The sequence below is a fragment of the Eretmochelys imbricata genome, chromosome 3, assembly GCF_965152235.1.
Source record: "Eretmochelys imbricata isolate rEreImb1 chromosome 3, rEreImb1.hap1, whole genome shotgun sequence".
Lineage (NCBI taxonomy): Eukaryota > Metazoa > Chordata > Testudines > Cheloniidae > Eretmochelys > Eretmochelys imbricata.
This window is the reverse complement of record NC_135574.1, coordinates 26706610-26722516: the sequence shown is the minus strand read 5'-3', so window position 1 is coordinate 26722516 and position 15907 is coordinate 26706610. Positions and strand designations below refer to the sequence as shown.

At 39.0% G+C, this 15907-nt stretch overlaps 1 protein-coding gene across 2 annotated transcripts in view; it reads right to left on the bottom strand.

The window, feature by feature from the left end:
* NBAS (NBAS subunit of NRZ tethering complex) overlaps nucleotides 1-15907 on the bottom strand; it is a 409249-nt gene that overhangs the window by 124994 nt on the left and 268348 nt on the right. For both annotated transcript variants that reach the window (XM_077812510.1, XM_077812511.1), the window contains 3 exons: nucleotides 14966-15076; nucleotides 9047-9297; nucleotides 4742-5076 (listed from right to left, as the gene is read on the bottom strand). In XM_077812510.1, coding sequence (XP_077668636.1) covers nucleotides 4742-5076; nucleotides 9047-9297; nucleotides 14966-15076 — 697 coding nt within the window. The remainder of the gene's footprint in view (nucleotides 1-4741; nucleotides 5077-9046; nucleotides 9298-14965; nucleotides 15077-15907) is intronic.

The following is a 15907-nucleotide window of genomic DNA, read 5'->3' as shown; positions in this document are numbered from 1 at the left end:
GTTGAGAGTGGAAGAGGAAAGGGCTATAGATGAACATGATGCAGGGACCAGCTGACATGTTGAAGAGGGGAAGAGAGATAAACATGGTGTTTGTGTTGGGTGAGCTGGCTGGTCAGAGATAGAGAAAAGATTAGAGAAGAGATGACTACGAGAGTATATAATAGAGGTCTATAAAATCATGAATGGTGTGGCAGACAGTGAATAAGGAAGTGGTATTTACTCGTTCATGTAACATATGAACCAGGGGTCACGCAATGAAATAAATAAGCAGCAGGTTTAAAACTAACATAACATGTACTTCACACAGTATAGCGTCAAACTCTGAAACTTGTTGCCAGGGAATGCTGTGAAGGCCAAAACTATAACTGGGTTCAAAAAAGAATTAGATAAGTTCATGGAGGATCACAGAATCATAGAACCATAGGGTTAGAAGGGACAGGTAGGGTCACCTAGTCTAATCCCCTTCCAAGATGCAGGATTAGTTCTGTCTAAACCAGAAGCAGGCAAACTACGGCTCGCGGGACCGTCCTGCTCGGCCCTTGAGCTCCTGGCCGGGGAGGCTAGCCTGTGGCCTCTCCCCTGCTGTCGCCCCCTCCCCCACAGACATGCCGCCGTGCAAGCGGCATGGTAAGGGGGCAGGGAGTGGGGGTTGGATAAGGGGCAGGGGGGTTCCAGGGGGGCAGTCAGGGGACGGGGAACAGTGGATAGGGTGTGGGAGTCCCGGCGGGACTATCAGGGGACGGGAGTGTGGACAGGGGCCAGGGCAGTCAGGGGAGGTGGTGTCTCAGGGGGGTGGTTAGCGGTGGGGGGTCCCAGGAGGGGACAGTCAGGGGACAAGGAGCGGGGGGGGCGGGGTTGGATGGGTTGGGAGTTCTGAGGGGGTCAGTCAGGGGGTGTGGCGTGGCTGGGGATGGATAGGGGGCACGGCCAGGCTGTTTGGGGAGGCACAGCCTTCCCTACCCGGCCCGCCATACAGTTTTGCAACCCTGATGTGGCCGTCAGGCCAAAAAGTTTGCCCACCCCTTGTCTAAACCATCCAAGACAGATGGCTATCCAGACTCCTTTTAAAAACCTCCACTGAAGGAGCTTCCATAATCTCCCTAGGCAGTCTGTACTATTGTCCCACTGTTTTTACGGTTAGGAAGTTTTTTCTGATATTTAATCTAAATCTGCTATGCTGTAGTTTGAACCCATTGCCTCTTGTCCTGACCTCTGTGGCAAAAGAGAACAACTTTTCTCCATCTTTTCTACGGCAGCCTTTCAAGAGTTTGAAGTCTGCTATAATGCTCCCCCCCCATCTCCTCTTTTCCAAACTAAACATACCCAGTTCTTTTAGTCTTTGCTCATATGGCTTGCATGCCATCCCTTTGATGGTCTTTGCTACTTCCCTCTGGATCCCTCCAGTTTCTCTACATCCTTTCTATACATTGGTGACAAACTGAACACAGTACTCCAGCTGAGACCTAACCAGTGCTGAGCAGAGCAGTACTATCACTTCCCATGACTGGCATTCTATGCCTCTGTTAATGCCACCCAAAACTGCATTTGTGTTTTGCAACAGCATTGCGCTGATGACACATGCTGAAGTTGTGATCCACCACAACTCCCAGATCCTTCTTAGCAATGCTGCTGCCAAGCCAGTTATTTAGTATCCAGTGTATTTAGATTTTCAGAAAGCCTTCGACAAGGTCCCTCACCAAAGGCTATTAAGCAAAATAAGCTTGGTAAGCAAAGTCATGGGATAAGAGGGATGGTCCTCTCATGGACGGGTAATTGGTTAAAAGATAGAAAACAAAGAGTAGGTATAAATGGTCAGTTTTCAGAATGGAGAGAAGCAAATAGTGCTGTCCCCCTGGGGTCTGTACTGGGACCAGTCCTAGTCAACATATTCATAAATAATCTGGAAAAAGGGGTAAACAGTGAGGTGACAAAATTTGCAGATGATACAAAATTACAAAAGATAGTTAAGTCCCAGGCAGACTACAAAGAGCTACAAAAAGATTTCTCAAAACTAGGTGACTGGGCAACAAAATGGCAGATGAAATTCAATGTTGATAAATGCAAAGTCATGCACACTGGAAAACATAATCCCAACTATACATATAAAATGATGGGGTCTAAATTAGCTGCTACCACTCACGAAAGAGATCTTGGAGCCATTGTGGATGGTTCTCTGAAAACACCCACTCAATGCGCAGCGGCAGTCAAAAATGCAAAAAGTATGTAGCGAATCATTAAGAAAGGGATCGATAATAAGACAGAAAATATGAATTACCTCTATATAAATCCACGGTTTGCCCACATCTTGAATACTGCACGCAGATGTGATCGCCCCATAACAAAAAAGACATATTGGACTTGGAAAAGGTTCAGAAAAGGGCAACAAAAATGATTAGAGGTATGGAGCATCTGCCATATGGGGAGAGATTAATAAAACTGGGACTTTTCGGCTTGGAAGAAAAGCCTATTAAGGGGGGATATGATAAGGGTCTATAAAAACATGACTGGTGTGGAGAAAGTAAATGAGGAAGTGTTATTTACTCCTTCTCACAACACAAGAACTAGGGTCAGGAAATTAAATTAATAGGCAGCAGATTTAAAACAACACAAAAAGGAAGTATTTTTTTCACATAATACACAGTCCACCTGTGGAACTCCTTGCCAGAGGATGTTGTGAATGCCAAGATTATAACAGGGTTCAAAAAAGAACTACACAAATTCATGGAAGATAGATCCATCAATGGCTATTAGCCAGGATGAGCAGGGATGGTGCACCTAGCCTCTGTTTGCCAGAAGCTCAGAATGGGTGACAGGGGATGGATCACTTGATGATTACCTGTTCTGTTCATTCCCTCTGGGGCACCTGGCACTGGCCACTGTCAGAAGACAGGATACTGGGCTTGATGAACCTTTGGGCTGACCCAGTATGGCTGTTCTTATGTTATCCCCCATTAATTTTTTCTTCCCTAAGTGTAGCAACTTACATTTGTCTTTGTTGAATTTCATTTTGTTGTTTATAGCCCAGTTCTCCAATTTATCAAGATCCCTTTGAATTTTAGCTCTATCCTCCAAAGTGTTTGCAACCCCCCTAGCGCTGTGTCATTTGCAAATTTGATAGTATGCTCTATATTCTGAGACCCAGGTCATTAATAAAGATGTTAAACACCAGACCCAGATCAGATCCCTGTGGAACCCCACTTGAAACCTCCCTCCAATCTGACATAATTCCATTAATAGTTACTCTTTGTTTGTTTGAGGTTGTTTAACCAATTATGTATTCACTTAATAGTAGTTCTGCAAAGCCCACATTTCTCCAGCTTACTTATCAGGATGTCATGACTGTGTTAAACACCTGCTGAAGTCCAGGTATATCTCCGTATTATGTCCACCACATTCCCCCATCCATCAAACCAGTTATCCTGATAGGATAGGTCCTCAGTGACTGTTAGCCAAGACAGTCAGGGACACAATTCCATCCTCTGGTTTCCCTAAACCTCTGACTGCCAGAAGCTAAGACTGGATGACAGGGGATGGATCACTTAACAATTGCCCTGTTCTGTTCATTCTCTTTGAAGTATCTAGCACGGCCCCTGTCGAAAGACAGGACACTGGGCTAGTTGGACCAGTGGTCTGATCCAGCATGGCCATTCTTATGAGGAGAAGATAGACTTGAAGAACATAGCTAGAGATGTAGAAACCATTGGTCTAGATGACAGTTATTTCAACGCTGGTAGCACCTAGTCTACCTAGTGCCCTAATTGTGCTACAGAAAGTGAAAATTTTGAGCAAGCAAATACTAGTGTAGAAAAAAGCAGAGGGGTCATAAACCAGTCAGAATGAGCTGCTGGGAAATAGTATATAGTAATATCCAAAAAAAGGAGGGAATGACAACTGATTAACCAGAATGAATAACTACAGGAAATAAGGAGGAGGAGGAAGAATTCTCATCATCCTTTTTTAAGATACAGGGTTAGAGACAACAGCACTCAGGAATCTGGAATCAAAGGTAATGTGTGAGGCTTTTGACTTAGTTGGCGTAGTGCTGGGTAGCAAAAGTGTGAAACAAGGCCCAGGTGATTTTACTTTACAGACCTCCCTTGTGGAAGAAGTTACTGCGTATTCAGCAGAATGAGCTTGGGCCCTGAAGGCAGCACCTTCTTGTAAGACACTGTAATAGCAGGCTTTCAGGAATATGGAAATTGTGGCATGAGGTATCTTTTAGACCCTCTTATATTGTAACTGTAGGTCATAAAAGGGCATCAGACATTCATTCTATATTGAGTTCTCATGTCCTAGTAGTAAATTAGATCTCTAACAAATCCAAGGAATGCAGACCATTATCCTTGGGTTTGGAGCTAATGGAAACTTGGAGCAAATACAGATTTTCAGATTTGCACCAGTGAAAAGCATTTCCCTATTTCTCTGCTCGGCCTGGATAATGGAGACTTTGGAGGATCATGGAAGTATTTCTTTCACTGGGAGGATGAACCTACCATGAATTTAGGTTGATAAAAATGTAAAATTAAAACACAGATTTTCTTTCCACAGTAGCAATTTTAGATATGAAAATTAAGGTTTGGGTTTTTGTTTGTTTGTTTTTGTTTTTTAATACAGTTCATTAATTCAACATTTCCCTAGAAGAAAAAGTGATAAAAATGAGATATGGACTATCTTTATGAAACTTATTATCTAAACAGCTTAACCAAACTTGCAATTCTTTTGTAAAAGGGATTATATTTACCTTAGTAACAGCCTTTGAAGAAAAGGTAACATCATCAAGGAAAGTGACAATATCTCCTGGGTAGAGTCTATCGAAGTACTTTGCACACACATCATATGCACTTAACCACTCTGGTGTTGTTTCTGGTGTTTTTTTAATGAGCTTGCGATCTCCATTCCAGAAGAGTTTTTGTAACCAGATGGTGTAAACAGAGCTTGGAGAGAGCATACTACCATCTTTCTCAGGGATTTTGGGAGCGAGTTTGGAAATGGATAAGATGTTCTGACTTGTAAGGATGGGCTCCAATACTCCCAAAGGGCTTACATTTTCATCTGTTAGTTTTTTGTAATTGAGATCTATTGGCAGAAAGAGAAAAACAAAAGTAGTTATTAACGTTGCATCTATTCAACAGGTAGGACTGTAACTGGCATTCTACCTACAAAAAAAAAAACAAACAAGGACTGAAAGAGCACTGACAAAACTATCATCTCCACAGCTTTTCTAGACAAAGTCCATTCTAACTTAGGGTTGATGCATTTTGTCAGACTGTACTGTAGAAAGGGCTGTTGATGCCTCTATGTGCTGATAATCAACGGGTTTAAACTCCTAGTGATAACAAACTGTCAAGAAACATTAGCACTTTTTTTTTAATTATTCAAGTCCCACACCAAGTACATATACATATATGTGTTTATCCACAGAGAAGCAAGTGCATATACAGATACATCTCTGGCTACAAATATATATAAATTCCTGTAAAGCCTACAAAACCTGAATTTCCACCTCTGCATTCACTGACAAAAAGTAGGATTTTACCAAGGGAAAACTAACACGCATGAGCTATCTCACTGTAAAAAGAGTGGAGACAAGACACTAGTTTTACAGAGACATAAACTAGGCAAGGTCACCCATTGCCAGGGGGTAGTACTGACTTTCCCTGGCTACCTCGTGAAAAGAACTACAAATGCCTTGTCTCCATTTAGGATTTTACAGTGAGATAACAATCATATTATTTATCTTGCTGTAAAAACAGTGTGTGTCAGTGAAGACAAAGACTTAGTGTGCCCATCTATGAAGAAAAGTAAACAAGCCCTGCTCTGTCCAAAAACCTTAACCCTGAGAGATTGGTGGAACATCTTCAGTAGCATTACTTTACACTATAGCCCTTCCACTCAGCCCCATATCCTCTCTTGCCAGATATATGTTTATCTACATCCTTCAAACATTTGCTTTCACTTGGGCCCTTCTGGAAAGGCTTACACATGCTTAACTTTCAGGAGTCTCCTTGAGCTCAGGGAGCCTTAGGTCATGTCTACACTTACTTGGGATCAGCACTGCTGCAATTGATGTACCGGGGGAAGATTTAGTGGGTCTAGCGAAGACCCACTAAATCGACTGCAGAGCCCTCTCCTGCTGACTCCGGTACTCCACTGGAATGAGAGGAGTAAGGTAAGTCGATGGGAGAAACTCTCCCGTTGACGCAGCATGGTGCAGACACTACAGTAAGTCGACCTAAGCTACGTTGACTCCAGCTATGGTATTCATGTAGCTGGAATAGTGTAACTTAGGTTGACTTACCCTGGTAGTGTAGACAAGGCCTTAGACTGTAAGCTCCTCAGGGCAGGGACTTCGTCTTTTGTCTTTACAATTCTATGCACGTTTATGGTGGTGTACAAATAATAATACCATGACTGTGGTAAATGGGAAAAAAAAAATCCCTAGCAACAGGGCAAGATCAAGATTAAAGGTGCAAGTACACAGCAGCCAAGAAATGCAAATGTTAAAACTACTCCCACAACCGTAATTCAGCCATCATATAATACTGTGATATACATTAACAACAAATCAATAATATATTAAAAATTTATATAAAAAAGACAACAGATTAGAATACTATTTACACCATGACAAAGATAAAGTTGTTGGAACAATCTTAACTTTTATAATTTCCTGACTTCTGAATGCTTATTATTTCAGCAGTAGTGTTATAACACTTGTTTTTAACATTTAATTTCCCAATTTAGAACAAACACACACACAGAAATAAAGAAATCTACATATGTTCCGCTTTGGAACTTTTAAAATTCTTCAATCTTGGGCCTATGCTAATGGCTTTTCACAGCTGTCTCTTCTGTGAAGTTTATGAGTTCTGCAAGCTCCCAGCCTCAACTCTGTTACTAATGGAGCTGCATGTACTTAATGACAAAAAAGCAAAGGAGAGACAAACAGAAAAAGTGCTATTTTTAAAAAGATTCATAACATTTCTTCAGACACATTAGTTTTTTAAATGCAATATATGTCTGGAAATCAATCACATTTTGATGTTTCTAGGCTTAGCCAAGTAAATCATTCAAAAGCAAAATTTTGATCATGATTTTTTAAAATGAACATTTAATTGAGAATATCAGAGAAAAAATTGCTCAAACTTTCAAAATATCACCTTTGGACTTACAAAAAACAAAAATTTGGCTTAAATTTTATTGTGAAAGATATGAGCAATTGAAAAGGGGGAGTGTGAGCTGCTAGTACCATGGGTGAAGTAAACGTGTGTGTACATATTGCACATAAAGCTGTAGTACAAGACCATTATTAAGGCTGCAAAGTCAAATACTCAAAAGTTAGGAAATACCACAAATCTATTTGTACAACCTTAATTTGGCCCTTTGTGTGTATTTGTTATGATAGATTTTAATTTCATGATTAAATGCTATTTTTTCCAAAGGACCCCTGCCTCGTTCAGTGCATAGACAAACTGCTCACTGAATGAGTAGTATTCAATATTCTGTTTTGTCCCCATAGTTAAATGTGTGGCCTCAGGCCTTAATTCACAGCACACTGTTCAAACCCTGCTATAAAGACAGAATTATTAATATCCTCATGGTCTTTCCTATGGCCTTCATTACTATAGCATCTCAATGCTTAATTAATCAATCCATCTTCACAACACCCCTGTGCAATAAGGGAGTATTATTATCTCCACATAACAACTGGGGGGGTTGAGGCACAGAGATTAAGGTCAAACAGTACACTACTTTTGGGTGCTCAACCTGAGAAGCCTTTAAGACTTGATTTTTTTAAAAAGAGTTCTTAGCGTTATAAAGCACTGTGTACATTTAAAACATTGACTTCGGTTGTAGCTGTGACTAAGCGCCTCTGCAAATCAGACCTCACGTGACCAAGTTGAGCACTGAAAAAATGAGGAACACGAACAATTAGTGGGAACCTCTGAAAAGTTTACTTTAAGTGACTTGCTTAGCTTCACACAGGAACTCTCTGGCAGTGGCCGGGATAGAATCCAATTATCCAACGCAGCATTTGACTGATTTAACCATGAGACAGTCCTTTTTCGTCCTGCAATCCCCTGTATTATTCACGACACGCCTTCCAATTTCTGCAGCATGAGACAGGAGTCCTAAGACAGCACCTCATTTACTATGCAACCCTCATTCATCCCCAGAGCAGCTCCGTTCTGTGTATTGAAATGTTTTCTAAAAACATTCAGCTTGAGGAAGACACCTATCATGTCAAGTTTCAAACCAAACAATTACAATTTGGCAAAGTTATACACAACTGAAAAGAGGGTCTTATAATAGGAAGTGTCAGGCAACTTTAATAATGCGGACACTATTAGCCCTGCTTAAAAATATAATTACATAAATGCCTGTTGCCAGGCTGGATGAAAAATAATAGTTAAAATCATATCCCTTTCTGAGGAATAAAGTAATATCAAACAACATTATTTTAAAAATTATGAACTTTAAAAAGAAAAATGCTTAACATCTGTGAAATTATGTATTATGTAATTAAGATTTTTGATAGGCACACCAATACACAGAATGCATTTTAGGTAGTTTTAGAAGAGCAGATTTTACATAAACTGCATTTCTGTCCACAGTATGTTATTCAAGTGCTTGTTTTTGTTTTTTAAGATTCTTCATACACTGTAACCCATATTTTCACAGAATGGAGAATTTCATTTTAATTACAGAAAGAGACATTTCATATTTACATAACATTTTTATAAGCTAAAATATTTAACATTTACTAGACTAGAAATATTAAAACACTTTAATTTTTTTTCAGCAATGCATTTTGCTGTAGCTTGCCATGAAAGACTAATCTAAACATGCAATAAATCCAAAGACAAGGTTAATTTTCCTCTGAGGCATAAGAAACCTATTCAGCTCCCTGCATCTATCTGATTTGTTTATAAAAGAGCACCTGATAATTTGAAACTAGAAAGTGTGACCTTGTCAATACTCAGAAAACTGAATAAATGTGATAAGTAACTACAGCTATAGAGTACAAAATCAATAAATCTCATACCTGGTGCAATGGCCTTGAATTTTTTCAGCAGCCGTATGTGAGTTTCAGGTTTGATAGCATGCTTTACAAATTCTGAACAACCACAGTTTTCAAGGAGAGTAAAATAATAAAGCAACCGCTGGTGATCTATGCCTTCAATACCCGGGTAAACATATTTGGCCATGTGTTCATGTAGGGCTTCAGGGTTGGTTTTCAAAGTCTCAAAGAGACCAAGACTTTGTGCTCTGTCTTCTATTTCTCCAGTAGATAAGCTGTGTGTAAAACAAATATTGTTTTAAAGGTTAGACACTCAAGTAAATTAAATACCTCTTGTATTAGAATGCATACCAGACATAACTCATTTTTTTCCCTTAAGCAGAAAGGTTCAATTTCGTAACAGATTCTGAAGTGTGAATACTACTTCATTTACATATGTCTGACGGGTAAAAACTGATCACAAATATTTAAGAAATTCTGAAATAATTCATGCTCTTGCAACAAGAAGACAAGAGGCTGGGTAATAAACTACTTATTTAGACATGTATATAGAGAGTCATATTAGTTACAACAGAATATTTCATACTTTTACATTCCAATGTCATCAAAAGATATTGGATCACCATTTCCATAAAAAAAAAATCTATTTTCAGATTTTATAGTTTGCTGCATAAATTCAGCTTAAAGATGAAACTTGGCAGGGGGGTTCTCCATCACGGAGCAAGATTTTGGCTGAATTTAAGTTTTAAAAGGGTAAGAAAATGGAGCTTTTATAGTTCAATTTTTTTTTAAATTATCCATTTAAAAAAGTAATTATTCCGTATTATGAATTGCCTGATTTTGCTATCCACATTTTTTTTAAATGGCAAAAACCTTCACATTATAAAAAAGGAATGTGCACATGCATGGACATAAACAGCAGAATTAGGATATTCATTAGCGACATGGTACCTATGCACTTGAAGCATGATATATTAATGCTTTAGATGTACAATACAGTCAGAGAACTTGGTCAGTAAAGGGAAATGGTAATGGCATATCTTTAGGTCATTTTTTTGATTCAGTAATGACCAGAAAGTTAATATCTGCTGGACTGTTGGTGACATGGCAAATGACTTAGGCCAGGATGCTACAAGATTCTCCATGTGGAACGTGCTAGACTGAGTCTTTGTTGATTTTATAACAGTTTATACTAGCAATAGATGATGTTGATAGATAATGCTTAGACCAGAGTATCCATTCCCCTGCAAGTGCAGCACATAGTCCTCATACAGAGGTTACCTTCAGATAGCCTAATCTCTCAAATACATTCAGTCACTGTTAGCACATTGACGCATTTCCCCATAAATTTAATGCACATGAAGATTCAGCTATCCTCTCATGCCTCGTGCTGAGCCCCATGCAACAGTTTTGAGAAACATCTATGGATAGGATGAAGAAACCTGCTGTATTACTGCCCATTCTGTACCTACTCTCTGTAGAGCCACTTTCCACATCTGTCAACCTGCCAGTGATACTCATTACATTTAACTGAAAATGAAAATGACACTTAGAATACCAGGAAGGCCAGAGATCTCTTGAAATAGCTTAGTACAGATAAGAACAACTAAACAACGTTAAATACAAATGCAGGCAGAATTAAAGCCACAACCGAAAATGTCTAGAATACGCTGAAAATGTAAATTTGACAAGCTCAAATCTGAAGAATTTAACCCACAATACATTTCCACTATAGTATAGGAACACGTTCGAATTTAAGGGCTGTAGCTTTTTTTCTCTTACTTTTTTTAAGAGAGAAAAATTCAGACTGCTCCTCCATCTTCAGACCTCTCCACTCTATACATAAGTAGTTTTATCTCTTCTGTCTCATGTTTTATAAAATACGATAACTTTTTCATGCATTTTAATTAATAGTTAATGTTAAAAGGGGTGCAAGTGGTACTGAAAGGTATAGCTCCATAAATTATTTCAAATTTAAAGCCAACATCTTCATTTTTTTTTTTTAACTGAAATTGGTTTAGTTGTGAATTTCAAAACAAGAGATAAGAATTGACCTGGTTCATTGCTTTTGTTCTGTATTTATACCGAGAGCCAGATGCACTGCCATCTGAACCTGCTATAAGGAAAATTGGCATAGCCTCTTATTGTTCCATCTTACTCATTTTTAAAAAGGGGTGTATAGTATTCGTCTGCCTCACAAGGTTCTTGTTATGTGTATGTGATGAATTCAAACCAATTAGAATTAGAAACAAAGGTATCATAAGAACATAAGAATGGCCATACTGGGTCAGACCAAAGGTCCATCCAGCCCAGTATCCTGTCTACTGACAGTGGCCAATGCCAAGTGCCCCAGAGGGAGTGAACCTAACAGGTAATGGTCTAGTGATCTCTCTCCTGCCATCCATCTCCACCCTCTGACAAACAAAGGCTAGGGACACCATTCCTTACCCATCCTGGTTAATAGCCATTAATAGACTTAACCTCCATGAATTGATCCAGTTCTCCTTTAAACCCTGTTATAGTCCTAGCCTTCACAACCTTCTCAGGCAAGGAGTTCCACAGATTGACCGTGCGCTGAGTGAAGAAGAAATTCCTTTTATTTGTTTTAAACCTGCTACCCATTAATTTCATTTGGTGGCCCCTCATTCTTATATTATGGGAACAAGTAAATAACTTTTCCTTATTCACTTTCTCCACCCCACTCATGATTTTATATACCTCTATCATATCCCCCCTTAGTCTCCTCTTTTCCAAGCTGAAAAGTCCTAACCTCTTTAAGCTCTCCCCATATGGGACCCGTTCCAAACCCCTAACCATTTTAGTTGCCCTTTTCTGAACCTTTTCTAATGCCAGTATATCTTTTTTGAGACGAGGGGACCACATCTGTACGCAGTATTCAAGATGTGGGCGTACCGTGGATTTATATAAGGGCAATAAGATATTCTCAGTCTTATTCTCTATCCCTTTTTTAATGATTCCTAACATCCCGTTTGCTTTTTTGACTGCCGCTGCACACTGCGTGGACGTCTTCAGAGAACTATCCACGATGACTCCAAGATCTTTCTCCTGATTAGCTGTAGCTAAATTAGCCCCCATCATAGTGTATGCATAGTTGGGGTTATTTTTTCCAATGTGCATTACTTTACATTTATCCTTTTTTAAACCAATATAACCAAGAGTTGGACATAATCTCCTAAACTGGACCCAGTTCTGTGAAGTTGCTACAAAGATGAAAGGTGTTCCTATAAAAAATTCGAACCTCACATGACTCTATATATATATATATATATATAAATAAATGAAAAGGCACAGTGACAACTACTAGGAATCTGATCCTACTGTCATTGAAGTCAGTGAAATTACTATGATTGACTTTAATGCAAAGAGGATCAAGCCCTATATGAAGAAGTTGAAGCTTATGTAATATGAGTGTAATTCCTGTGCATGCTGATCAATTATAACTAAGGTTAAGATTTTGTCATGGGTATTGTTAGTAAATATCACAGATAGGTCATGGGCAATAAACAAAAATTCACGAAAGCCTGCGATCTGTCCCAGACTTTCTCTAAAAATGGGGGTGGGGAGAGGGATGACATTAACAATCAAAAAGAAAAGGAGTACTTGTGGCACCTTAGAGACTAACCAATTTATTTGAGCATGAGCTTTCGTGAGCTACAGCTCACTTCATCAGATGCATACCGTGGAAACTGCAGCAGACTTTATATATACACAGAGAATATTCACCAACAACCACATACCACACAACAGAACCACTAACCCAGGAACTTATCCTTGCAACAAAGCCCGTTGCCAATTGTGCCCACATATCTATTCAGGGGACACCATCACAGGGCCTAATATCAGCCACACTATCAGAGGCTCGTTCACCTGCACATCCACCAATGTGATTTATGCCATCATGTGCCAGCAATGCCCCTCTGCCATGTACATTGGTCAAACTGGACAGTCTCTACGTAAAAGAATAAATGGACACAAATCAGATGTCAAGAATTATAACATTCATAAACCAGTCGGAGAACACTTCAATCTCTCTGGTCACGCAATCACAGACATGAAGGTCGCTATCTTAAAACAAAAAAACTTCAAATCCAGACTCCAGCGAGAAACTGCTGAATTGGAATTCACTTGCAAATTGGATACTATTAATTTAGGCTTAAATAGAGACTGGGAGTGGCTAAGTCATTATGCAAGGTAGCCTATTTCCTCTTGTTTTTTCCTACCCCCCCCCCCAGATGTTCTGGTTTAACTTGGATTTAAACTTGGAGAGTGGTCAGTTTGGATGAGCTATTACCAGCAGGAGAGTGAGTGTGTGTGTGTATGGGGGTGGGTTTTTGGAGGGGGGTGAGGGAGTGAGAGAACCTGGATTTGTGCAGGAAATGGCCTAACTTCATTATCATGCACATTGTGTAAAGAGTTGTCACTTTGGATGGGCTATCACCAGCAGGAGAGTGAATTTGTGTGGGGGGGTGGAGGGTGAGAAAACCTGGATTTGTGCTGGAAATGGCCTAACCTGATGATTACTTTAGATAAGCTATTACCAGCAGGACAGTGGGGTGGGAGAAGGTATTGTTTCATATTCTCTGTGTATATATAAAGTCTGCTGCAGTTTCCACGGTATGCATCTGATGAAGTGAGCTGTAGCTCACGAAAGCTCATGCTCAAATAAATTGGTTAGTCTCTAAGGTGCCACAAATACTCCTTTTCTTTTTGCGAATACAGACTAACACGGCTGTTACTCTGAAACCTGTCATTAACAATCAGGGGCGCTGGATGTTGCTCCAGGAGGGGCTGCCCCCGATGCTGCTCTAGGCACAAACCCAGCTCCTGGCTGCGGCTCCAGCCCTTGGGTGGCTACCATTGTGGCTGGGTCAGCTTTGTCGACAGACTGCTAACTTCGGTGGGGCTAGACAGCTGTTCCAGCCCTGCTGCTCTGGTACAGGCTGAAGCCAAAGAAGTCATGGAGGTCCTTTAAAGTCACGCAATCCATGACCTCCGTGACAAAATTGTATCCTTAATTATAAATAACTTGGCATCAGCCAGATGTATTCCCCAATACAATCTTATATTTCATATATCATGACATTGTCAGTAGACATACAAAAGTATGACCTTTTTAACTTAATCAATATTCTAAAATTCACACACATTTAAATTGTTTTTAGCACAACACCTGTTTCTCCAACAAAATTCAGACAATTTGCATTTAGTAGTGTTAGATACATAGATGTGATAGCAATATTCTTTTAGGTTACATTTTCTCCCACTTTTCTCTACTGTTAACAACACATGCAATGAATATGGAAATTGAATAACCATCATGAAATCCTCAGGAATGAAGCATATACATTTCTGTGTCATTTAATAGGCCCACTGCATCCTGCCCGCATGCACGAATTTGGAGAAGCACAAGAACCTTCTAGAACTGCTTGAGGAATATAACTGTTTTCAAAATTCTATAAAATATTTAATGCCTTAGACATTAGTGAGTTGACACTCATTTGGAAAAAAGTAATTCCATATCATAAGATGATTTTAAGAAGCTAAGGCATGAGAAGAAATGCTTTGCATTTAGTGATGTTAGGGCTTTGTGAAAACAGAGGCCTAAACACTGAATAAACCATAGGAACTTGTACTTTGATCCAAAGCCCAAAAGGCTGAATAAGAACAACAATGGAGGTGTAGATGGGAGCTCATGAAGCCTTAAAGAGCCTTTCTACCTTTCCTCCATTAATCCTCTTATGGATTGTTAAGGAAGGCCTGATTAAAATGTAAATATATGGAAAATGTGAAGCATGCTATGTGGAAGTAAAGCAAATCTAGTAAACAAAAACTGCTTCTTTCTGCCATGAAAATTCTCTTGGAATGGGTCATACCTCAATGGAACAGAACTGTAAATTAATTCAGATGAGTCTCAACACTTACCCACTATCAGTGAACAGAAACTCAAGATGTGTCATATAAACTTCCCAAAGCGGAACACTGTAACGCTGAGCCAAGGAAAGAGCGATCTTGTACACATTTTCTTCAAGTGTTCTTGTTAGGGGAGAACCATAAAACACAGCAAGAGAAAACAAAATAACTGGTCACACTAAGATGCTTAGAAAAAAAGTCAGAGAAAAATACTTAAGATAGAAAAGGCATTGTTGCTCTGCAAACCTTCCCCACCGCCCCCAGGCACACACACTGAGAAACAACAATTAAATTTGGTTTTACTTCTTTGTTTTATTCTCAAAAGTAAAACAGATTAAAATTCTATCATTCTGTAATTGTTTGTACTGGATAAATAAAAATTCCCATAGGTATAGGTATTAAAATATTAGGGAGAGATTTTCAAAGATACAAATAGAAGTTATATAAATGTACACAAACTTGTTTATCTTAGTGATTGGCTAAACAAGAAGTAGGACTGAGTGGACTTATAGGCTCTAACGTTTTATATTGTTTTGTTTTTGAGTGCAGTTATGTAACAAAAAATATACATTTGTAAGTTTGCACTACAGTTCTTGTATGAGGTGAACTGAAAAATACTATTTCTTTTATCATTTTTACAGTGCAAATATTTGTAATAAAAATAATAATATAAAGCAAGCACTATACAATTTATATTCTGTGTTGTAAATTGAAATCAAATATTTGAAAATGTAGAAAAACATCCCAAATATTTAATAAATTTCAATTGGTATTCTATTGTTTAACAGTGTGATTAAAACCACGATTAATTGCAATTAATTTTCTTCAGTTAATTGCGTGAGTTAACTGCGATTAATCGACAGTCCTTACTCTCTCTCTATATATATACAGTTTTATTGAGGTGCAGTTTCTTTTGGGGGTTTTTGGACTTAACCCTGATTCAAGGGATATAAT